We start from the raw sequence: 24,477 nt of genomic DNA on the forward strand, positions 1-24,477 counted from the left end.
GTATCAAGTACAGTTAATGGCATCTGTTTCAGAAGGCAATCTAGAAAATACAGGAAGCAGTTAGACCAAATACATTCCATGGTTAGAGGGATTCCAGAGCAGCAACCTCCTGTATACAGCCTACACTGTGTTATGGAGGAGAGGGGAAAGCAGACCTTTAGGCACAAAAGAGTCTTTCCACAAAGTCAGCCTGTCAGCCTGGAAGTGACCAAGCGTGCTCTGGACAGATGGACTTTGTGAAAACACTTATTTGCAAAACTCTGGCAGCTCCATGCAGGTGAAAAATCTCATTTAATGGCCTACAGCTTGAACAGAAGACACTGTTAGGTTTCTGTTGTCTTCATGGACCGCTTGGTGCTCATTTGTAACACACTTTCCCTGGCAAAGCAGCATTAACTGTTGTTATTTTTACAACCCACATTAGCTGCCTATATGAAAATACCTCATTAGAGCTGGTGACAAGTCCTGCTCTGAGATTTCCTAACTGCTCCATCTGTAAGAGAAGCTGTACCTGGTACTGAACCCAGCCTTACCCTCCCACTAGCTCAGTAGATGGCAGCTGACCCAGACAAGGCACGGAAATGGTTTTGGTAGCACTCAAGTCATGATGCACACATTCTAAGCAAGAAGAGGAAAGTAAGACGTGCAGACAGATCAAGTTTAACAGACTCCATTTACTATTTATCAATTATTTTATCTATAGATCTGTTCAATAAAACAAACTATACTTTATATAATAGATTACTTCATTGCAGGTATTGCACAGGCTGTATTCATCTCGGCACCATGGAAACATGATAGCAGGAGGTTACTGTATTTTTTAAAAAATATATAATTTAGCAGAATTAGACTAGCACAAGAGAATACTAACCATTTTAAATGGGTAATCTCACTTAAATATGCATGTCCATCTCGTTCCAGTTCTAGTGAATTAGAGAATCCAGAGTATTAGTACTGGACAGGGCTAAGGAAGGCTGCTTCTCTGCAACACATCCCCTTGACTACTGGCCTCCAAAGGCATTCAGCGGGTCATCAAATGTGCTCAGGATCTTGCTTTCAGATTTTGGTTCTGAGGCTGCTTGGGAAGATCTGGTTTTAGGAGTAGGTATCTTGACTTGGCTGCTAGAGAAGATATCATCTAAAGAGGGGAACAAAAAATAGATTTTAATGAGAAGTGACTACTAAACAGTAGCAACATTGTACACAAGAGACTCCATCACACAGCAGTGACTGCCAAGGACATTCTGTGATAAACAAATTCTTTCCTGCTACTTGCAATTCTGAATGCATTTGTAAGGACATACATGGGAGTTGTTAGCTGTTAAGATTTTTTTTTTCCTTCTTAGTAGACAGCGTAATACTTGTATTTTATAACATGTTCAGGTTCTCACAAGCATTTGTAAAGTACTAATAAATTAAAGCTCCACAATAAATTCTATCATGCAAGTGCCAGATAACATCCCTCTTTATCTAGAACATTAGTGTCTGAGGAACCTGAGAGATCCAAGAGCTGTGAGGTTGTTGCTAAAGAAAATCCAAAGAGGAAAAGATGGTGGTTTCTAGCAACTACTGTGGTGATATTCACTAACCATGAGTCTAGTGTACAGCACAGTAAGAACATAATAAAAATCCCCTGAGAACAGACCATTGCTAAGATGCAAGGAGGCAGACAGCTATAACCACTATCCTGATGAACATTCAAGAAGTCTGTACAGTTTTGAATCAAGATCTTGCAGCGCCTCCCTCAATACAAGCATATCTATTGTGAATAACCAGGATCACAAAGTGGACAAATATCACACTGCCATTAAGGCAGAGGACAACAATACGTAGAAATTAAATCATCCAACATAGATAGCCTGTGTCAGCTGCAGAGCTCACAGTCCTGCTGTGGCTAGAACTGATTGTGTTCAGGACTGTGCTCATGAAAGAGATGAAGCTGCTACCATACACGTGCTGAGGGGTTACCATGAGGTTTCCTGAGCGTACACAACAGTGTATCTTGTACTCTAAACTAAGAAATTTAGGATACTCAGATTATGCAGTCAGAGTATAAAACCAAAAAAATTAAAAGCCTTAGATATGAGGATCACTAGTGATTCACAAGGCCAGTGTAAATAACACATAACTGGTCTTGAATCCCTATGAAGAAAATATGGGTGTTATATAGAGGTTAATATAGCCACTGAGTCTAACTGGTCAGAGCATGGCTCTAATAACAGCAAAGTTGTGGGTTTGATCCCCATATGGGCCATTCATGTAAGAGTCAGACTTGAGGATCCTTGTGAGTCCCTTCCAACTCAGAATATTTTATGAATTACTAATCCAGAGTATAGAAACCCAGAGTATAATAGTTCAATCTTCAGCACGCAGCCTAACCTTGAGCAGAGGCCAAGCACAATGTGGTCTATCAAAAAGTGTTTCCCTGTCTCTTCTCACTACTTCCAATTCAGCATGTGTCTGCTACTGTGCTGATCATAGGGATTACACAGGAATAATCCAGGACCACATTTCAACACAAGAGCAGTTTAGAAAGGCAGCAAAACAGAGCAATCCCCTACTGGCATCACTCCAAAGCAAGAAGCTATTACATGGATTAGCTTTACAGCAGAGGGGAAGTACAGAGACTGCCCTAAGCTGTAGAGGTATCACTCCTATTTTTTATAAAGAGGCTTAAAGAACACAAACATTTTGCCCAGGGAAAACAGTATTTGTCAGAGTGCAAGAAAGCTCAGTGACCATTTTGAAGACAGGCAGAGGTGACATCAGCAATAAGGTGATTAGGGACTCTAGTGACTGAAAGGTGTGGTAGGATGAAAGAAAACAGCCTGCAGCCTTCATCCCCTCTCAAACTGCAGCTGAAATTTACTGTTTCATTTGCAGCAGAAAGGTTCTCCTAAGACAAACACACACAGCTCTGTAAAAGTGCTACCACCATCACTTAAGCCAGCCCTTAATGTGAAATGTAGGCAAGTGCCAGTTCCACAATTCTACTGCTGAACACTCACATCTTCAGGCATCTCCCTGCACTCCTGTGGGTGTGGTGGAGCTCCATGGGCATTAAGGAGCTGCATACTTCTGGCTGTACCACTGAATAGTCACCACTCCACAGGAAGATGAAGTCCATCAGATGCAGGTACTTTAGGTGCAATAGGCATCAAGATCAGCTGTGACATCAAACACAAAGCTCTAGCACCAGAGTTGATGTCAAAAGTGGAAGTACAAACAACAGGTTCTGTTGTGGCTAATTTTCAAGTGGGACTCTACGACTGTTTTTTTCAACATTCAGTTCAGATTTTTCTGTTGAATATTTGGAAGGGGTAACTGCTTGGCAAATTTTTTTTCACTTACTATAGACTACATGAAAAAATGTAAATTATTAAAATAAGATTTTTAAAAAAATCATCCAATATGTATTTCAAATACCTTTCTAATAAACCTTTAAGTCCTATTTTTTATATCAATCAAGAAGATTTTGAAATCTCAAGATGCTCATTCTCCAGCAAGTTTTCTAGCACATTTACAGACTTCAGCCATCAGGCTAGAGTGCTTAGCAGCAGTCCAAGTAAAACAGTGGTAAGTCAGATTCAATTTGAGTAAGTCAGAGGGAATGAAGACTTGACAAGAACCAAAGCCGGAGAAGAAATTTTGTCTTAGAAAAGAAATACATGCAATCTCAAAGAGCTATGTACATGAAGAGTCTGAGAACAGAGCTGAGGATCACATTACTTTCAGTATCTCTGCTGATAGAGAAGAAAGAAGCATGCTTTGTGCATCATTTCACATTACTACTCACTGTTTTTTCAACAAATTTTACATAGCAAACATTTGGTTTCAGGTGTAGTATCTGTAAATTGTCCTGGGTACATGAATGTAAACAAAAGCTTATGGGCTCCAAGGTAGTTAACACAATAGTAAAGGTGGGATGGACAGAGATGATAGTTTGCTTGTAACAGTGATTCATCTGAAAATGCAATACAAAAAGAAAAAGCTGAGCAAATTGAAATACGGAATCTGTCTCAGAGCCATAACGTGAGATGAGTCTCTTAGGAACTTGTCTGGAGTAATTCCCTACAGGAATTAAACTTTTTCTCAGAACAATTTTAGACTCTCTCCTAAACTACTTTAATGCCATGCTAGTTCTACAAATCTAGAAAATTCTCATCCAAGATTAAAATCCAAAGATGACTAGAGATTTCAGAGAAGCTGAAAAGCAGAAGGTCCTAAAGCATCTTAGATTAATGCAATTCAGGACAACAGTACAAGACTACTAGCAAGATTTTGCTTATGCATACACTTACCCATATCATCATCAAATATGGATTTTTGTTCCACCTTCTTCTTGGTCTTCTTTTCTTTTGGTTTTGCAGTTAGATCCGCAAAAATATCAATGTTATCATCAAACAGGTTTGTCTCTGGTATTTTCTCTTTAATTTTGGTCACTGGCTTAATTGCCTCAGTAGCAAATATATCATCCTTGAAGAAAAATAAAGATCTCATCAATCCACAACACACTTCAAGAGAATAGTCAAATTATCTGTACACAGCAGCTGAGATGTTTAGAAGACTTGGGTTTCCTGGGCTTATCAGACAAAGGTTGAACTCAGCAATCTGAGAGGTCTTTGCCAACCTAACTAGCAAGAAGTTTGAGACCCTTTTCCTCATGGGGGACTCGGCAAAAGTGCCTTAGTAGTGGATTGTACACAGGTCAAGTACAGCTCACAGAGGCCTGTATCAAGTGCCCAGCCCACCAATTTTATTCCTTTTTTTAAAGTGTTATTTAGTTGCTGGGAATTGAACAGACAGTTAATAAATAAGAACCAAATACCTTATTATTCAGAAAAAGGTATGCTGTCACAGCACATTCAGTGCATGCCAGCGCTGTGTTAAGACTCCACCTTTTAAACTACTGCTGTTAGTCAGGGGCTGAACAACCAAAGAGTTTCTATATCCCAGCAGTGGAGCAGAATTCAGAGTTTACTTCACTCCCTTATCCTGCACACCCCATCCTATTCAGCAGCCTCCATTAAGTCTAATTTAGAGGGGTCTACATATGGACCTGGGAAACAAAAACCAACGTGGCAGGTTCAGACATTACCTCAAAGATATCTTGGGCAGTAGGGTCAGCTGCTTGGTGGACAGCAGATTTTAACTCCTTTTTTCCAGTTTTTTGAGAGGTGAAGAGAGAATCTTCCTCCAAAAAAGGTATAGGGCTGCTTTTTGTTAAAGACTTTTGTTGTACAGGCTGGAAGAGATCATTGCTGTCCTGGTCACCCAGATCAGGCTTTTTCTCCCTGCCCTTTATGGGTTTGTTAGCCATACTGTCTGGCATTCCTTCCTTCAGCTTTGGTTGTGTAACTGGTCTGGATGTTGAGCTACTTGCAAAAAGGTCTTCAGATTCAAACAGATCATCCCCATTTTCTGTGGATTCTGGAGGAAGGAGCTTGTTTGTCCCAGCAGACAAAACATTGCTGTGAGCTGGTAGCGACAAGCTAGAGAGAAAGCCATTTTCCTTGGACTCTGCTTCAGCAGCAAGAGGCTCCTTTATGCTCTCTACTGCTGACATCTGTTTTGGTAGAGAGAATTGTGGCTCTTTATTAGTGTCCATGTCCTCACTCACTTCAGCCTCTCGGGCAGCCAGACGCCGCGCCATTCTGCTTGGGGGTCTGCGCTTCCCTGAAACCCTGATCCTGGTCTGCAAGCAAGGAGAAAAGCAAAGCAGGTCATACATAAGAAAAAAGCCCCACAGGACATTCAAGTCTGGAGTAGTTAGGAGAAAGATTTAGAAATATAACCTAGGATTTCTGATTTGCTGCCCTTTCCACAGCGATGGAACTGGTGTACAAAAGCAATAGCACTTGCAAATAGAGTCACAACAGGTCAGCAAGCCACTCTAGCCCCTTGGCTTCAGGTAATACCTTAGTCAGCCTGTCACCTTGCTAATCTAGGGGATTTTACAGTGCAGTTCAAGCCATGACTAATTGTATTTTCCACACAATTTCATTTTATGTATAGCCTGTTGCAGTTAATTGCTGCTTTTAAGGAAGCCCCCTGCAAGTTTCCATTACAGCCTCTCCCCTATCCCACATGGACAGGAGTATTTACATGGGTAGGAAATAGATCACTACAACTTCTTCCCTTTTGTTAATTGCTTCATGCACTGTTCTTTGAAAGAGCAGAATGCTGGGAAGGTTGCTTTGTTCCAGCCGTTGGAAAAAAAGTGCATTTGACTGGATATATTTACATTCAAAGTTGAAAGGTTGAAGAAGCAATGTTATGCCAAAATTACAGCATCTAACCTGAGCCACAAAAAGCATTCACTCTATAGTTACCAAGATGCTTCTTCTCAGATTACTTATGTAAAAAACATGCATCATCACTACACTAAAATCAGCATTCAAGGTTGGCAATATGCAGCTACAGGCAGTCTATTCTTTGCAGGCCTATCTATTTAAAAGTATCATAATAGAGAGCTTTGTCTGTTGGAACACGCTGCTATTGGAAACAACTATGCCTACACAGTAATGCACCAGGCTGATGTACAAGCTTCAAACCCTGTCACTAAGGGGTCATGTCAGCCCTGGTTGTTGGTGGCTGCTGTATCTTTCCAAGTCATCTCTGATGCCTCATCAGCATCAGAGGAAGAAAGAATCAAAGTTAAAATCTTAAGTTATCTTACTCAAACTGCTGCTGTCAGGAAACGCCACAGACTTATAATATCATAGGCACCTAGATGAAATCTGAACTACATGGCTGACACTTCCATTTTTTAAAAGAACAACTAAGTCTCTAATTAGAATATGTCTTTTGCAGTCCATAAAGTAGAAAGTATGAGTGAAAAACAAGAAACAAGTGAGTCAGGAGGCAGAGATTTGCCACATCAAAAGCTGTAACACTTCTTTTTGTTTTCCTTTGTGTGAAAACAAAAGTTTTCCTTGAAAAAGAAGTGAGACTTACAGTTCAGGACAGTGTGACATTTTTATCCACAGAGGAGTTAAAGGTCACCCTACAGCAGTGATGTGTTCTGGATAGCTTGTGAAAGCAGCTGCCTGTAACCTGTTTTATAGTTAGCCTAGCAAGATGTCTTTTAAATATTTTTTTGGGTTGGTTTCTCCTGGGATGGGACAAGATGTTATGCTAACATACCTTCAACCAACAGGGAAATCCAGTATTTGGAAAAGGTACTCATGTACTTTAAAAGGCACCAGGTATCTGCATAAGCCCCTCACTGAGCTAAGTATAGGTGCTAAGCTAGACTTTCTCTTCAGTGATCCACAGAAGTGAGAAGGGATTAGATTTTCACAGTCCCATTTAGATTCAGATAAACCACACTGTTAGCAGAACTTGCATACCAAAACAAACTCATGCACGAGGACAGACTGTGTTTATAAACCCCCCTTCCTCTTATCCTAAATACCAAGGTTACCTTATTGGCGTTGTGCAAGGTGTCTGCTTGCATGGGCTGATCAAAGCTTACACCCATCTCTTCATTGCTTCCTGTGGCAGAGAAGGTTTCACTGTTCTGCACCTCCTTGGGCTCATGTAATGGAGTGTCCAGCACTGGTAAGGGGGACTTGAGATTGGAAACCTTAGGCATGGCACCAGGTAGTAAGGCTGAAGGGTTAATAGCTAAGTTAGCCTACAAAACAGGGACAACAAAAACATACACACAGAGAGAGATCACATTACTACTGCTCCAGAGCAGGCATTGCCCCAGAGAAGCAGCAAGAACTAGTGTATCTCGGTAAACAAGTTCTACTTCTAAAGTACCTGGCTTTTCTCAGACTTAAGAACTTCTTTGTCTCCCACAAGCTCAGTCTCACTAAAATTGTGGAGAGGTCAACACTATTATTCTGTGTAAGAGCTTCAGGAACAGCAGGGTCAACTTATGCCAGACCAAACACCTACGTAGATCAATATTCTGTCTGAGGAAACAATGATTCTGACTTTGAATGGTACTGTGATATAGACAGTTATTTGTCATTTTGTGTCAGAAGGGACATAACCATAGTCCCCCCTAAAAGTCTCTAAACCTACTTAATAGTGCTAAGAACAATAGCAGTTCAAAGTGGAGCCCACCCTCTGCCCCCCCAGCATGAGTAAATAGTGCTGCTTAGAGTCAGGACTGAAACAGAAGGAGGAAATAATATTAAACATGCGATACAGAAAAAGCAATCAAAAATATGCCATCTGAAAAAAAAATAATAATGTTGCAAGAATAAGGTAAGGAAGCAATAAGATTTTGGTTCAGGGAAAGCTATCAGTGAGGCAAGGAAGATTTTCTTTTTTTTTTTTTTGAAAGTTAAAGTGCCAGTAAAGTTAATTACTTGTAGCTTTCCAATCCGAGATGAAGGCTCTTTGGTTTTAATGGGAACAGGACCTGTAGATTTCTGCACAAAATTACATTGGATTAAACAAGTTGACAAGTTGTTATCAACCAACTATAGTTTTCATTTTAATACATGTATAGAAAGTAGCTAATTGCTTACCAATTTTTTCTGAAGATACCTTGTTATCATAACATTCTACCATTAGAGCTATAGTCACAAAGTTTTCAGCTTCCCACATGCGATGGCCCCATCTTCATTACATTTCATTCACCCATCCTTCTACCCAATATTACACTTTGCCATGGTAACTGAACAGCATCCATTTTTTCCAGGTCACTGCCATCACTAGGACAGATAAGACAGCTGCCCTCAGGCAGGACAGCAACCTTCTTTCTCCTTGCTTATTCTGTGCCCTGGTGATATGAAGCCATATTGCCAGGCAATGATCTAACTTTTCTCTTTGTGACTGGCTGTAACAGGGCTACAGACTTCAATGAAGCCCACATGGAAGCCAAGAGAGCTTCAAAACTGTTCCACTCAGACTTCAAAAAAAAAAACAGCTTCAGAGAAGTGAGTGTTCCTCTAAAAAAAACCAGGCCAGTAGTGCTAGAAAGAAGACTAGGCTACAGGAGCAGCTGTTTGGTCTGAAGACTTGGGCCAATTCTAGGACTCAAGGAATGAATCAAATCAGCTAAGGTGCACTTCCCATGGCTTGCTCTCCCCAAGTTTGAAGTCTGCATGGTTCTGTGAGTTAGGTAATAGTGCTGTTGGTATGACTGGGCAGTCAGAACTCCTTCAGCTACGTTGAAGTAACTGACTGAGACTTTGCAAGAGTTACAACACTAGTTTGAAGGGCTTGAGAGCATGACAGAGGAATCCTAGCATCTGAGGAGATTTTTCTCTACTTAATTGCATATGGTGTTCAGCTTAACCTCAGACAGGCTAAAACCATTCCTAAGCTGGCTGTAGCTACAGTAGCTACAAAAAACAGGAAGATGAGCCTGGTTTTAAACTTAAACAACACTTTACAAAAAGGGAAGACATGCTAATTACTAACCCTACAGGTGTCCTCTGTGTTCTTCAGCCCAGGGGAAAAAAAGAAACTCCCACTCCCTACAACAAAAAGCTGATCTTGTACACATGAAAATCCATCAAGCACCTCTGGTGAGACACAGACCAGAACTCTGAACCAGATCACCTCTCCCAGAGACTCTTGGTTCTGCAAGATTAAGGACAGGAGTCTTGTTTACTCACCAAAGAGACTCCAAGATAGGAGTCTCAACTGACACAGATTTGTGCTGCATGCCCTGATCTCCTTTCTGAGAAAGGCTGCCTTTAAAGACCATATTCACGCCAACAGACACTGGCACTTCAGAGAAGAAGAAACAACTAATTTTCAGTACCTAGGGTGTAGCTCTTCACTGTCATTTCACTTTTTAAAGTGAAATGTGCATGTACAATGAATAAAACATCAATAACATTTAAACTTCTTGCTACTAACAATGCACCTGGTGATAAGCAGAGCAGTTTGGTCACACACTGCTGCCTGGCAGCCAGTGAATCCAGGCATTACTTTTCATCTTTCCAAGACAATTAAAACAGGATTATACATCTCCTTTTTCTTTTCATGCTGTTTAAGACACAAGATTTAAGTACTTGCCTCTGTGGTTGCTGCCTTCAGAGTCTCATCTTGCTTGGCACTTAAAGCATTTTCTAAGTTACTGCTCACTGAGGAAGGGCCAACACTGGTCTGAAGAGTTTTCTTCTCGGCCATTTTCTGAAAGCATTATGGGCACAAGTCAACATGAAAGGGGTAAAAAGCATGGTGTGCAGATCCAAAAAAAAAAACCAAACCCAAAACCCCAAAAGAACACAAGCAAAAATCTTTAAAATCTTGCTTTTAACAGAACAGAAAAATGGCCACATCTTTTGATCCTGCTGTGCATAGTTGTACTTGGTTTGCATGGCCAGGTTTTGGTAGCGGTGGTGGGGAGCTACAGGGGTGGATTTTGTAAGAAACTGGTAGAAGCTTTTTCCATATCTAGCAGTGCCAATCCCTGGTGGCTCCAAAGATGGATGTGCTGCTGGCCTAGGCTGAGCCAATCCGGAACAGTGGTAACCCCTCCATTATAACATACTTAAGAAAAAAAAAAAGTTATTGCACAGATGTAATTGCAGCCAGAAAAGAGTGGGATGAGAACACGGGAGAGGAACCGCCCTGCAGACACCAAGGTCAGTGCAGAGGGAGGGAGAGAAGTGCTCCAGGCACTGGAGCTGAGATGCCCCTGCAGCCTGTGGTGCAGACCATGGTGAGGCAGCTGTGCCCCTGTAGCCCATGGAGATCCACACGGGGGCAGAAATTCACTCACAGCCTGTGGAGGAGACCCAGCCAGAGTGGGTGGGTACTTGAGAGGAGGCTGGGAACCCAAAGGAGGTTTGGGTCTGGGCAGGGACCTGCAGAACTGTGGGAGAGGAGCCCACACTGGAGCAGGTCTCCTGGTAGGACTTGTGACCCTGTGGGGGACCCAGTTTGGGCCAGGCTATGCCCAAAGGACTGCACCCCATGAAAGGGTGACCCCATGGGATGGACTTAGGCTGGGGAAGTTCATGGAGAACTGTCTCCTATGGGAAGGACCCCATGCTGCACCAGGAGAAGGACTCCCCTCTCTGAGCAGTGGCAGAAACAAGGTGTGATGAGTTGACCTAAACTCCTATTTCCCATCTCCCTGCACAGGGGGGATAGGAGGTAGAGCTGGGAAAGAGAGACAGATGGGAGAAAGGTGTTTTTAAGGTCTTATCTTACTTCTCATTATTCCACTCTGATTTTGATAGAAATAAATTCAACTAATATCTCTAATTCAAATCTGTTTTGCCTGTGTAAGTATTTTGTGCATGATCTCTCCCAGTCCTTGTCTCAACTCATTTATATAAAATATATAACTTTGTTATATTTTCTCTCCCCGTCCAGCTGCAGAGGGGAGTGAGGGGCTTTGGTGACTGTCTGGCATCTTGCCAAGGTCAGCTGACTACAACAATAGGCATGGAATTATGGCTCTGCAAAGCAAGGGTCTTCCATTCCTCCATTCCTTTAGTCTACCTCAACCTTTGCTGTCTGTGCTAACAATTATTAATGAGAGTTTCAATAAACTCTCAAATGCATACATATTTCCTCATGAACTAAACAGCAGAGAAAATAAAAGCACAACGCTAGCTAAGGAATTGTGCTATTTTTATATTTTATGGAGCAACCAGGCTCCATATATAGTCTCCCAAGCACTAATTACTTAAGACTACTCTGTCCAGAGTCCTCAAAGAAATAGCTTTCAGGAACTATTGTCAGTTTTCTAGCCTAACTTCCAGCTATAGACATGAATATAGACTAAAGTAAAAGTTAGTTTCAATTTAATTAATATAACTGTATTTAAAAATAGCAGTTTAAAATGTATGTTATGACTTTGACCTCAGATCACCTGTAACACAGTTTAGTTCATTACTGCACCTACTTGCCCTTTAAAAGCAATTGGGTGACCATGAGGATTTTAACACTGTATCATTACCTGAGATCAAACCAACCTGCAGAAACTTGAATTACACAACTCTCAGAGCACAGCTCATCAGTCATGCATAAAGCACAGGGAAGTAATATCAGCAAGTTAAGCAATTAAACAAAGCAAACTCTACTACTCTGATTTCTGCTCAGGTGTGCTGTCTTACACCTAAGCCAGTCCCAGGTGTACATAAAAGGAAACAGAATCCAATTATTTCATCCCAGCTCTGAGAGACCCAAGGCATCTGTTTGCTCCCTATGTCTTCAGGGTCACAATGACCATTTCTGCTCTCTCAAAAAGATTTGAAAAGTTACTTAATTTCTTGTGGGCATACAAATGGAGAAAATCCCTTCCCTACACTTCTTTCCCATCTCTTTTACTTAAGGCATTTACAATAGAGAAGCAGGTACCGGAATGTTTGTTTTAGCAGTACTGAAGAGATCATCCTCATCATCATCCCCAAACAGCCCTCCTCCAGGTGACGGCTTCAGGATGCGGCTCGCAGACTAAAGAAACACAGGACAAAGAAAAGGTGTGTCACAGACCCACACAAAGCTCATCCCTTTCAGCCCATGATGCCAGAATATAACTGACATTAGCATTTGGCCCTCCCTGGAAATCAGTGACCTCTAAGCTGTGCCCAAACAAGGAACATCAGTACACTGAACACTCCAAAGATTGCTTTTAAACAGGAGGTTCAGAGGAAGGCTTTGAACTCACCATTGACTTCTTGGGGCTGGCAAAGAGGTCAACATCTGGGTCATTGTCCTTCTGAAGTTTGTGACTGAAGAGAAGCTCTTCATCTTGAAAGACCCCAGTGCTTTTGGGCCCAGTACTTTTCTCAGAAGCCTGGAAGGAGGAGAAAGGTCCACACAGTGAGAAACTCCCTCTGTGAGGAGGTTATTTGCCTCATGATAAGGCAGGCTACAATTCCCTGAGGCTACACTACAGCCCTGTACTGGTAACAAAAATACAACTTTAACTGCTGGTTGTTTTATTTTGACCAAATTTGCAAAACTTACAATGTAAATATTTGTATTTACAGTTCAATTTAATGAGAAGCCATTCACCACAATATCTGTGTCTGCTGATCTAAGATCCAGCTGCTACTATTTACTTTAAAGCTCCCTTCAAAAGGAAAACAACAACTTTTCAGTATGTTATCACAACTGTACAGTAAGGTTTATATCCCAGTAAGACTTTTGTGTCTCAAAAATTTCAGTTAAGGATGCAGGACATAGTAGTGAAAGGAAGAGAATCTCTTGGTTATCTTCCTAAGTGATATTTTCAAAGAAGAATAAAAAAATAGATTTTTTTTTAACAAAAGGCCAGTAAAGCTATTATTGTTGCTAGACTCCCTGTTCTTCTCCTGTGCAAGCAAGCAAACACCCACATGGAGGAACAGAACATACTGCCTTTGGCAAGAACTTGTACTTTCAAATTTGCTGCTGTGGGGAAGATTGCAGTTACCCACATCACCCTGTAAGTCCTCCATTACCTGGTAATGAGTATCAGCTCCAGCACCAAAACCAATGCCTGTGTATGACCATGGTCATTGCAGGCACCCAGGTGCAAAGACAAAGGCCCCACTCAAATGTCCAGGTAAAGACCCATATCTGGGTTTTACCACTCATTTGTCCCTATTAAAACAACTCAAATTAAAGGATGCCCCTTCAGAGCATGACTGGCTGTCCAATACTATGACATCAGACAAAATCCAGGCAGCAAGAGTGGTCTTCATAGGAGTAAAGCCTGATTCTACCCATTCCTGTTTAAGTCTCCATGAACCCCAAGGGGCTGCCTAAATTTAATTTCCAGTACACCACTTTTCATCCATACACCCTCTCCTATGATTTTTACTACTGTAATTTCTTTATTACATTCTCATTCTCTCTCTGCCCCAGCTTTAATTTCGTACCAAAAGCCAGGTGACATTTTTAGAGCACTAGAACTACTGTTTATGCCCAGATATGTGAAAACCTAATGCAAATCTAGAATTATCCACACACAAGTTGAAATAAGCCAGAAAAGCACCTTTCAGATTTGCCTATCAAAAAGGTTAAATTCATAAATTACTGTTCTGATTTTTGCACTTCAGCACCTTAATCACTTTGTGACTATAATATGCTGAAAGATGAGAACTTTGAAGGAAAGATTTGAATAGATTTCTATTTCATACGACAGGTGTGACTTCTTTCAATCATCTCCCAGTGTGCTCCCCACAAAAAACCAAACACAGTATTCATTCACAAGTGATAAACAAGGGCCCAAGCTAACAATCCATTTTAACTCAGGAGCTGCTCTAAACTGTTTTTTCTACAACAGTCATCTATTTCATTAAGTTCCAAGGGCTTCTGAGTAAAGTGTACACAGCTTTTAGGACTGGCTGCTTACTTTACATGGTCACACTAAGATGACAAAACCTCGTGGTACACTGTGGTATATAGTATATAACTTTTCACCCTACTTTAAACTTACAGAAAAAAATTCAGTACATTTGCATCAAGTAGAAACAAGAATATTGCCATGGATTGAAGGATATTGCTGCTGAAAATTCCAAGTGCACCTCTTGATGGTACACACTATAGCAGAAAAGCCAGACTAATAATACGGTTGCTGGAAGCTTTTTAAAAAAATGAATACACATACCTCAAAAACAGAAGAAAACATAGGATTAAGGTAATTATTGTTGAACCTAAGTCTGAAGGCATATACCAAGCAAGCATACTGTAACACCGTTAAAAAAAAAAGGGAGATAAACCATAAGGCTTAAAACTCCACATTATTTTACTTCCTAGTGTATTTGACCTTGAGGAGTAACTGAAGAGTCAGTTCTACAAAGCAAAAATCAAGTAGCTGCACTGAAACATCTATATAGAAATGTAAACAAAACCTTGCCTAGAAAAACAGAGATGGAAATACCATTTCTCAGTGTTCAAGAACATCCTTACACTCACCACATCAACTCCTTTCTGTGCATTTTTTATGCCATCATCATCTTCCAGTCTCTCCTCTTCTTCCTCCTCAAATAAGCTTAACACTTTCTTAGCTTGGCTTTTCACATCTTTCTCCAGAGCTGGTGGTGATGTTGCAAACAAATCTGAATTGTCAGCTGGCTCTGAAGATATTACTGTAAAAGGCTCCACCAAAGGAGAACAAAAGTAACACATCAGCCTGTTATTTATTTCTGGTTTGCCCAAAAATTCTGCTAAGCTTTCTTGGTTGAATACCACCAGTGGTCAGAGTTCTGCAATCATTACCAAGTAGGCACCTGTATTCAACTAATTTTTCCCAAGCAGACAGAATATCAATATGCAGCTTACCAAGAGACAGTTGATAAAGAAAAGAACACACCTTTCAGCTCTGAAAGGAAGACAAATTTCCTCCTGTACCCTACCCCATGGCACTACTGATAAGCAGCTTCCTGTGTAAGGCTTTTTCCTCATCTCTATGTCAGGCTGCATGTGCACCACAAGACTGCACCAATCAGCTTTACCACTATCCCTGAGTTACCTAGCTCATAAAACTTGGGATACTTCAGAGTGAACAGTACTACCAGAACCTTAATGTGCTCAGGAAAAGTGTGAGGAGTAAGAATTGCAAGGGAAATTCATCAGCTGGTAATTCCTCAACAATCACCCACTAAGACTATGCCCAAGATCAGTTCTGCTGAAGCCTCTGCAAAAATACACTCAATACTCATCAATACTGTTCTGTAACAGTATTGCCCAGCAGAAATTCACAATCCTGAAGGCCACAATAACACTCATCACTTTATAAATCATCACTCATTATGGTGAAATAAAGTTACTGAGCTTGAAGAAAAATCTATACATTAATATAGGCTATGTTTTAAAGGAAAGCTTTGTTCATGTAAATGAAGATTACCCAACCCACTCTGGAGGGAAAATGGAAACAGATTCTGCCTACCTCCTTCCCCACCAAAAAACTCAATCCCTCTCAAGGACATCAGTTAAGAAACAACTTTTAAATGTCATTTAAACAATTTGCTGTTTGGCTGACAAGTGATTTTTCTAAATGTAGACAAAGGAACTTTTTCCTCCAATCCACAAAAATAATTCCGTGCCAGAGCAGCACTACTTGATTGTGGTTTTTTTTAACTGAATCTTTACCAAACTTCAGATTAATGTAAGAAAATCCCTCACTTTTTCCTTTATTTGCTGCCCTGCAACATCTGTTCCTTGAGGCACAGGAGCTGGTCTAGGCTTTTTTGAATACCACAATGTATCTTCTACCTGGTTAGACGTCACTGTTTCATCTGGCAGATCTTCCTTTTCCTCCTTTTCTTCTTCATTAAAGGTAGGTGGTGTGTGAGCTGGTTTTACTTTCTCCTGCAAAATCAGGAGAATGTTGGTGACACATAATTGGTGTTTATATATAAAATGTGTATGTTGCTGCGGGATAGCAGAGTCTCAGTTTGCCTACTGCAGAGGTCTAGGACACTGGCAACATGCTTGACTTCTCTTATTTTCCTTCCATGGGACATTCTGGTTTGTAACTTTTAACTTCCAGTACTATGAGTTTTTGAATCTGGCTGAAGAGTGCCAGGAAGCACATGTATATGAATCCCTACTACAGATACAGCTCTGTTAATCCCTTGCATCTCATACTCTCAGTTCCAAAGCACAGCCAGGCTAAGCTTGTAAGACAGAGGATGGCAGGAGCACACAATAGGGAGGGTCAGTAAGAAGTCTGTTTACACATCTCAATCATCTTGGTAGGGTAACCCTGGCTACTGAGTCAGCAGTAAGCTGTTTGTTCCTTTTAGTGTTATTTAATGTTGAGAGCTTTCAGGACATCCTTAGGAAGGGCTTTCAGCATAAACCAAACAAATTTAGGGTAAGTGGTCAAGAAAATATTGAAGTCTCCATTAGGCTAACAGCAGTATGAGTATACATGTAAGAGTTCAGTCTTCCCTGTTCCCATTCCCAATTTGCTAGTTACCATTATGTGAAATGAGTTAGACTTATATTCAGTACCTAACAACTATGACAGACTGTAAAATGACTGAGTGTTCCATGTTAGTTTTAAAAGAATGGGGAGTTACCACTGCAGCCTTGGCAGCTGAAGGGAGTAGCACTGACTGGGAGCTGAAGAGTGATTCTCCATTAATATCATCATCTTCAAATAACAATGATGGCTTCTGTGGCTTTCTTTGGCTGCAGTGAGAGGGAAGAAAGTGGAAAATTCAGTGGCCATGCACTGCATCTGTTTAAAAGCATCACTTAGGACCATCATTTGCAGCAAGTGTTCCCAGATATAGCACTTGGCTTCCTCACTGTCCCAATAATTCTAACACACTCTTTCTTGTCTACAAAGCTTTCTGCAGAAGTAGAAATAAAAAAAGGTCAAGAGGATTTTATATCACTGGCATAGAAATGGAAAGGCCAGTTCAGTGGTGGCAAGGAGAATGACCCACCACAGCTACAAAAGAGCCCAGCACTGCCCCTTCCTACTCACACACCCCTACTTCCTCCTCAGCAACAGCACCAGGAACCAACACTTGCAATATGCCTGGGTCCATCTGGTTTTGGAAGGGCTGCTGGGCTGTTATGAATAAATGCCTCCCCACTCCCCTCCCAAGGACTGTCACCTCTCTTTAGTGATTGCAAATAAATCCTCCTCATCTTCTTCCTCAAAGAGACTTGTTGTCTTCACATCTTTAGCCTGACTGACAGTGCTTGCTGGTTTTGCAGGATCTTCTTTTCGGCCATCTTCAGAAGGAGGCTTAGCTGGCTTGGAGACATTCCAATGTTCCTTAAAAAGAAGGAACAAGTTTTCTTTTGTCTTGGTCAAAGCCACTTTGCAATCTTCTTTATAAGGAACACTTTGTCATCTTGGCAGTCCTTTCATCTCTCTACTAGTTGATTTAGCTGCCTGCATTTTAGCCACTGCAATGTGACATTGCTCAGGCTTTGTAAAGAGCCTGGTCACCTTCTGGCACACAATATTAATCCAGCAAAATACAGTACACACATTTTGTTACAGCTGCTCTTGACAACTGAGGTCAGTGTCAACTGCAGTGTCACAAGAGTAGGGCCACTCCGTACAACCTTACTGGAGCCACTTAAATAGTTAGCCAGTTTGATGTATGGGAAAACACAAGAAAAAAGAGAAAAACTCCACCACATATACACCCAAGACACCTTTAGTAGAGTGCTCAATGCTGCACTTACTTCCTTCACAGCAGTTCTCCCCCAGGCACCCACCTCCTCCCACATCTGCCACTTATTCAAGCCTACACACTAAACAAGATACTTCTGCTTGTTTGTTTTGCTATTTCCAGCATTTCAAGTGGTTTTCCCCAGTTTCTCACCTTTGTTTGATCTTTGTGAAAGGGATTACAGGCATGACAAAGTTTGAACTTGGTTTATTCTACACTAATATAAAAATGCATCTAAAGATATTACTGTTGCCTACTAAACAAGCAATTTAGGACAAGTAATAAAGTCTATGCAACAGAGTAATTTTGAGAGGTAGGAGGACTAAGAAGAGTCTGGATCCTATTCATATGAGCTAATTCAGAGGTTTCCAGAAAAGTTTTTAATTTTAAAGTTTTTAATTTACTTTAGTGTCTCCGGCTTTCATTTAAGATGGAGGACAATACCTAGCCCACCCCTAGAAGAAGGCTGCTCTATGGAAAGCCTAATTATTTATGTATCATTTTCCCATCCCTAGATAAAAAAAAAAGCAAAACATCCAAACAAGGAAAAAAAACCCCAAAACTTAAGCAAATAAAAATTCCAATAAACAAAACCAAATACAAAAGAAACCCATGTCAAAACAAAGAAAACCTCAACACACATCTATCTAGAACTGCTAAACTTTCCTTATGGAATTTAAAGCAGTAGTAACAAACTTATTTTTCCCTTTTAGTGTTTTTAAGTCAGATTTGTTGGCAACAGTCTTCATTTGCTATAAAATCTTCTATAAATTACATTGAAAGTACTGATTTTCTCTTCCACATGACTTCTATTACCTAGATCCTGTGAAAATTTGGATCAAGGATCAGCCTCCTTAGCTGCAAACAAGTCAAGGGATTGGGGCAGGCATGGCATGTGGACACAGCAGAGTTGGTCTGGGGTTCCCTTCTCAAAAGTTTTATAAAGCATAAAGCCCAGTAACTATTTTCAACCAAATCTCACTCCTCAGTACCTCCTCATCACTGCTGAACAATAAGCTGGAAGCTTTCTTGAGAGACCCTGACTGTTTTGCTCTTGCTTCTGGGGTCTTTTCCTGGTGCTTCTTGGCAGGTCCCACACCAAAGAGATCCTTAAAACAAAATAAAATATAGTATAAAAACATCAAAAGCCAAAGCCATCAAAAAGCTCATTGAGAAATCATCAGCATATAAGATACTGTTGCCATTCACTTCTCATGTAAATAGGATACAGAAATGGTGTTTTTTGAAGATAAATTCAAGTTTAACACCATATTCTGTTACAAGGAATCCTACACATACAGCATTTGATAGACCAGAAGCCTGTTAGCACATAGCTTGGTTCTGGCTCACAGATTCTCCTCCACAAGATGTGACCAGCAGCCAAAAACCACCCCTCAGCAATTCTGTAGCACAGCAGCCAACATAACGGGGCACTGTCTCTAACATGTATAATGAAATGGAGAATGAATCCTGTCCTGAAGACAGGCATTAAGTGAGCTGAACTGCCACTGGGTAAAAAGATTTAAAAAGCACACCTTAATTCAATTTTTTTTAAGGTTTCTTGCACAAACTTGTGCTCTGACCTCTGTTTCCATACTAGCAACCACAATTTTTACACACTAAAGAGTGAGAAAAAAGGAATTCAACAGCCATGACAAGAGAAGCAAGAAGTCATCTGTGTGACAGATACCACAGGTTTAGAATAAAACAGCTTCTTGAAGCTCATATTTGTTCTACTGCTCAGTGTTCTCTAGTCCTATCAATCAGAGGGATAATATCCTTCATGTTTAGGTTCAGAGGTGAAATGCACTGACTGCAAACTACTCAAAAGACTTTAAGAACTTGCAGGACTTCCCACTCCCACTCTTCTCTACAGTACTGTCCACATGCTCAGAACTGCTGCACAATGCAAGAGCAATTTAGTGCTCCATTTGCAAGGCCAGTGTTGTAAATTTCTCAATACTTCCTGCTGCATTTGCAACAGCCAGTGCAGGTGGGTTCCCCCACACAGGCAGTATCAGGAAGTGGTACTTACCTCTTCATCATCATCAAACAAGGAAAGTGGAGCTTTTGTCATGGACTTGCTGGTGGGGAGAGATGTAGCTTTGGACTTCACAGCTTTACTTGATGAAAACAAATCCTGTACAAACCAAAGAAATGCCACTTTGCAAAGCAAGGCCATATGTTTAAGAACTCTAAAGGGGACATTTGTGTTTTTCCTTCTGAAAAAAGATGTTTAGAATGTCTATGAAGTAGTGGATGCCTTATCTGATGTACCAATCACTTCCAACTGCACAGGAATTTTCCTCATCTTTGCTGGTTAATTGTAAGCTGAAAGCCAAAATGAAACATATGCAGTCTTTAATGATTCTTACTCTTAATTTGCTGCTCCTTCCTGTCTTCAGGCTTTTAATTTATGCCTGTGTGTACCACTAATGTTTAACTCCCTGAAGACAGGGAAAACAATCAGCTTTCACTCCTGGAGCAAGAAGGAATTTTCAGAACAGCTGGGAGTACATACATGGATGTCAGATATCCCAATCCTACAAAATACATAAATAGTCCCCAGATACAAATGGACTGAAGTCAGGATGACTATGATGCCAAGGATTTCTGTAGGGATTTCTCCAAGAAATACTCACCTCAGCATCCTCCTCATCAGAGAAAAGGCCCCTCTGTTTTCTTGGAGGTGTTTCAGACAAAGGCTTGAAGTCCTCACCTGAAGACTGTTGACTCTTTAGGACAAAAATAGACTGCATCAGCACCCATTTAGATTCTCTCACATACATACACAAGTGCTCAGTATCATGTTCAGAGCTTTCTACAACTTTGAGGAGTTTTCAGCTAAAAAACAGTTTTCTAAACACCCCAAGTTTTGTAAATGCTTAGGGAGAACTGTGACACCCACCCTCCTCTCCCATAGTACACACACAAGCTATGGATTACCAGTTAAGCTGCTGTCAGTGGCTGCTGTAAGAGCAGACAGTTTCTGCAGCACTGAACTGTGACACCAAAGGTTTCTAACTCAGGCTGGTTTCAGCCATGAAATTCATAAACATTTTTTATTATCAGAGGCTTTTCATTTTGCTCTCACTTCAATCCTGCCTTAATAAGATTCTTTCAGTCACTGCCCACACTAATAAAAACCTCAAATAAACCCCAGGTTTAAAAGGAAAAAGGCATTTAAGGACCACTGAAGTACTAAATTATGGAAGACCCTATGAACCTAGTCCTATTTCATAAATACGTCACTTTAGTGTTGTATATTGAAAGACTGCTTCAACTGCACTAGAAACTTTTCCTAAAACCTCAGCCAAACAATCCATTTATATGACATTACCTTTTTTTCCACAATTGTCTCCCTATGGCTTTCTGTTTCTTTAGCTGTGCCAGAAACCACAGAAGGGATGGCAGGTTTCTCCTTGAATAAATCACCTTCTTCATCATCATCAAATAGGTCAGCTGTAGATTTGACTACGTAAAGAGACAAAACCAGCAGGGAATGAGGAATACAGAACAAGAGAAGATAAGAGAGTCTAAAAAAAGATACCATACTGTTTAATGATGACCAACATCAGGAGTCTTTGAGAGGAAAAGTCAGACAAGCTCCCAAAGTGAAACACCACCTGCCTGAAAGCATTGGTGACAGAATATGCAGTGAAGCAGCTGAGCCAGCTGGCACCTCTAAAGGCAGTGTTTTGTATTGGCTTAGCACAGGCCTAGACCCTGCTAATAGGGAATGCTGGGCACAAAGATTCAAGGCTGTGTGAATAAAGCCTGTACCAATTCCCTGATTCAAGTCTAGATACTGCTCTAGTGGTAGAAGGAGCATCCTCAGAGAGAAGTCAGGGAGAGCATGTACAAACAAACAGCCTCATGTCACTCTGATGAAAAGAAATACCAATGACAAAAAAACCCTCTACAGCAGAACACCAAAAATCAACCAAAACCACAACCCCTCAAAACCCAAAGAAGTCGCAGTGCTGAAGGTTTGTATTTTATAACCCATTGATTCCTACCAGTTTGAATTTTGACGACTTTCAGTTTTTAATCTTTCACCACAAATGTTTAGAGGTACCTGGATCTGGAGGCTTTTTAGTTGCTTCCACAAAGAAGTCATCATCATCATCATTATCAAATAGAACAACTTTCCCAGGTTGTTTAGGTGTTTTTTCTGTGCTCCGTGCTGCAGATTTCTTGTCTTTTTCCCCAATTACAGTGGAACTGAACACATCACTTCCTCCTGCAGGTCAGATGGGGGCAGAATAAAAATCAAAATAACATTTCCAGAGTTACCAAAAAGCTGAATTTGTGCCATAGTAAGTGACATCAGGTACAGTTTCTATCTCAGCAACTTTTAAGGCACTCCTGCAACAATGCCACATCAAAAGCATTAGCTAGACACATTCTGATAAAGCCAAGTCACAGACAGCCCCTCACTCTCACTGCAGCCACTTCTTCCTCAAACCTGCTCATCTTCCCTAGGAACAGCAGCCAGGCTCTGTGCTGAAGCTAGAAGACTCAGTAGTCCCACACTGCTGCCCCTATGGACTTCCCAAACCAGAATCCTACTCTACTAACTAGTGCACCACACCACTGTGGCCCAGTGAGAAGGTAATGTGCTTGGGGAGAGGGAGGGACAGGTGACTGAGCTCTTCCCAGGACACACACTGGCCATGTGAGCCCAGCAGCCATCCTGCAGTACACAGCTGGCTTCGGCCACGAGGCCCCTGCACACACCAGCTACGGCAGTGATTGATTAGAGCCAGCCAGGGCAACTGCTCCTTCTGCCTCTCTGGGGGAATGTCCAGCCTCAGTGCTGAGTGTGTGATCATCTGAAACACTCTTAATGGTCTCAGCCTGTCTCCTGGCTTCTCATGTGTAGCTTGGAAATGAGACAGAGGTAGGGAGATACTTGAAGAAAGTTTGGCAGAAAGCAGAACTACTGCTATTTGGTTAAGTCAGCAGACTGCATAAATTTTGATAGCAGCAGGTTCTTATTAAAAAAAAAAAGTGTATTATGCAATTATAAAGTGCCTCAGGATTGACAGGAATACAGTCACAAAATGTAGTTATTTATTAAAGATGATTGAGTCCCTAAACAAACCATTCACTGGAATAGCAAAGGAGCCTTAATTCTTGGCTTTTCTCTGGTGACTTAAGCCTGTCTACAAGTTATTGAGAGGAAGCAACTAAAGACTAAACTCACTGCTTATACCTCCAAGAAGAAAGGATAAGAAATCCCACACATCAATCTGCTGTTTTGAACTCTGCTACTGCGTTTTACGTTATTTAGAAGTCCCCTTGTTGACATGTATCATTGACCCTGGAGCAAAAACTCTGCATTTGTGTACTTTCTACTCTAAAAATTTTGCTGACTGAGGTCACAGTTAACTGAAACCAGTCTTAAATTGACCTTTATTAAGAAAGGCCAAAACTTAAAAATCGGATACCTCAATCAAGTGAAGAGCCTGCACACTGACAGAAATCTTTGTCAGTAAATTAAAAAAAACAACTGGTGATGTTCAGCTTGGATTCTGATAAGAAACAGAGATCTTAGTACAATTCTTTTTTACTTTTAGCTCCCAGTTATAGATCTGGTTCTTCCCTATGTATGCAGATTCTCCTAATCAAAACCAGAAAAACAAGACTAGTCTTAACACAGGAACTTGATGTTTAAACTGCTCTTCTGCTAACCCAAGGCAATATGATAAAATGTGAAAGATCAAAATGTAGTTCCTTCTCAGGCTACAGGTGGAAGCTGTGACTGCATGTACAGCAGAATTAAGCTGCATGTCAGTTCAAGTGACACATTCTTAAAAGTTCAGAGCACAACACTTGAAGCTGACAGTTGCTAATATCTGCCATCAGTGACACCTACCTTCAAAACTCCTCCAGAATGTTGGATTATCCATAAAACATGCTGCAGTTTAGGCTTAGCATGGTAGAAGCATCTGTATTTGTCATTAAGCATGTGATCAAGCAATGCAGTGCTGCTGCATCTGGACAGTTTTTTCTTTAAAACCTCAGTAGGAGGTTTTAAAGAAAAGAGCATTTTGTGCATGAAGCAATTGGCTATTGAATAAATCATACCTGGAAACAGAAATACTGCACCTGCAGGAACTTTCTTTAAGGACTTTGCAGAGGATGCTGAAATCATAGGAAGTACAATACAAATGGATGCACTTATTTTATGCTGTCAAAGCCTTCAGAACTTTACCACAGAAAGAGGAATCCAAGAAGTTGTCTAAGCTGCTTTTTATTTCTTAACAGCTCAGAACTCTTTAACACATTCTTCTTGAACTTCTGGGCTATTGCAAATATATGTAACAGTCTACTTTTTTCAATTTAAACTCCAAAGAACAACTCTACTACACTGAAGCTTATAAACACATTACAAGTTTACATACATCAT

At 40.8% G+C, this 24,477-nt stretch overlaps 1 protein-coding gene across 4 annotated transcripts in view; it reads right to left on the reverse strand.

Moving 5' to 3' along the window:
* Window positions 1-654: 654 nt before the first annotated feature.
* WASHC2C (WASH complex subunit 2C) overlaps window positions 655-24,477 on the reverse strand; it is a 34,497-nt gene continuing 10,674 nt past the window's right edge. For 2 of the 4 annotated variants that reach the window (XM_074544912.1, XM_074544911.1), the window contains exons 14-31: window positions 24,156-24,212; window positions 22,141-22,305; window positions 21,403-21,536; window positions 20,705-20,797; window positions 20,098-20,202; window positions 19,055-19,171; window positions 17,493-17,656; window positions 16,947-17,058; window positions 16,135-16,230; window positions 14,836-15,018; window positions 12,599-12,727; window positions 12,289-12,384; window positions 9,991-10,107; window positions 8,328-8,390; window positions 7,427-7,639; window positions 5,099-5,695; window positions 4,302-4,476; window positions 655-1,138 (exon numbers count right to left, since the gene is read on the reverse strand). In XM_074544912.1, coding sequence (XP_074401013.1) covers window positions 1,002-1,138; window positions 4,302-4,476; window positions 5,099-5,695; window positions 7,427-7,639; window positions 8,328-8,390; window positions 9,991-10,107; window positions 12,289-12,384; window positions 12,599-12,727; window positions 14,836-15,018; window positions 16,135-16,230; window positions 16,947-17,058; window positions 17,493-17,656; window positions 19,055-19,171; window positions 20,098-20,202; window positions 20,705-20,797; window positions 21,403-21,536; window positions 22,141-22,305; window positions 24,156-24,212 — 2,753 coding nt within the window. In that variant the 3' untranslated portion in view covers window positions 655-1,001. The remainder of the gene's footprint in view (window positions 1,139-4,301; window positions 4,477-5,098; window positions 5,696-7,426; window positions 7,640-8,327; window positions 8,391-9,990; window positions 10,108-12,288; window positions 12,385-12,598; window positions 12,728-14,835; window positions 15,019-16,134; window positions 16,231-16,946; window positions 17,059-17,492; window positions 17,657-19,054; window positions 19,172-20,097; window positions 20,203-20,704; window positions 20,798-21,402; window positions 21,537-22,140; window positions 22,306-24,155; window positions 24,213-24,477) is intronic. The other 2 variants (XM_074544913.1, XM_074544914.1) reach the window with 2 other exon arrangements.

The sequence above is a fragment of the Zonotrichia albicollis genome, chromosome 7 (genome assembly GCF_047830755.1).
Source record: "Zonotrichia albicollis isolate bZonAlb1 chromosome 7, bZonAlb1.hap1, whole genome shotgun sequence".
Taxonomy (NCBI): Eukaryota; Metazoa; Chordata; class Aves; order Passeriformes; family Passerellidae; genus Zonotrichia; species Zonotrichia albicollis.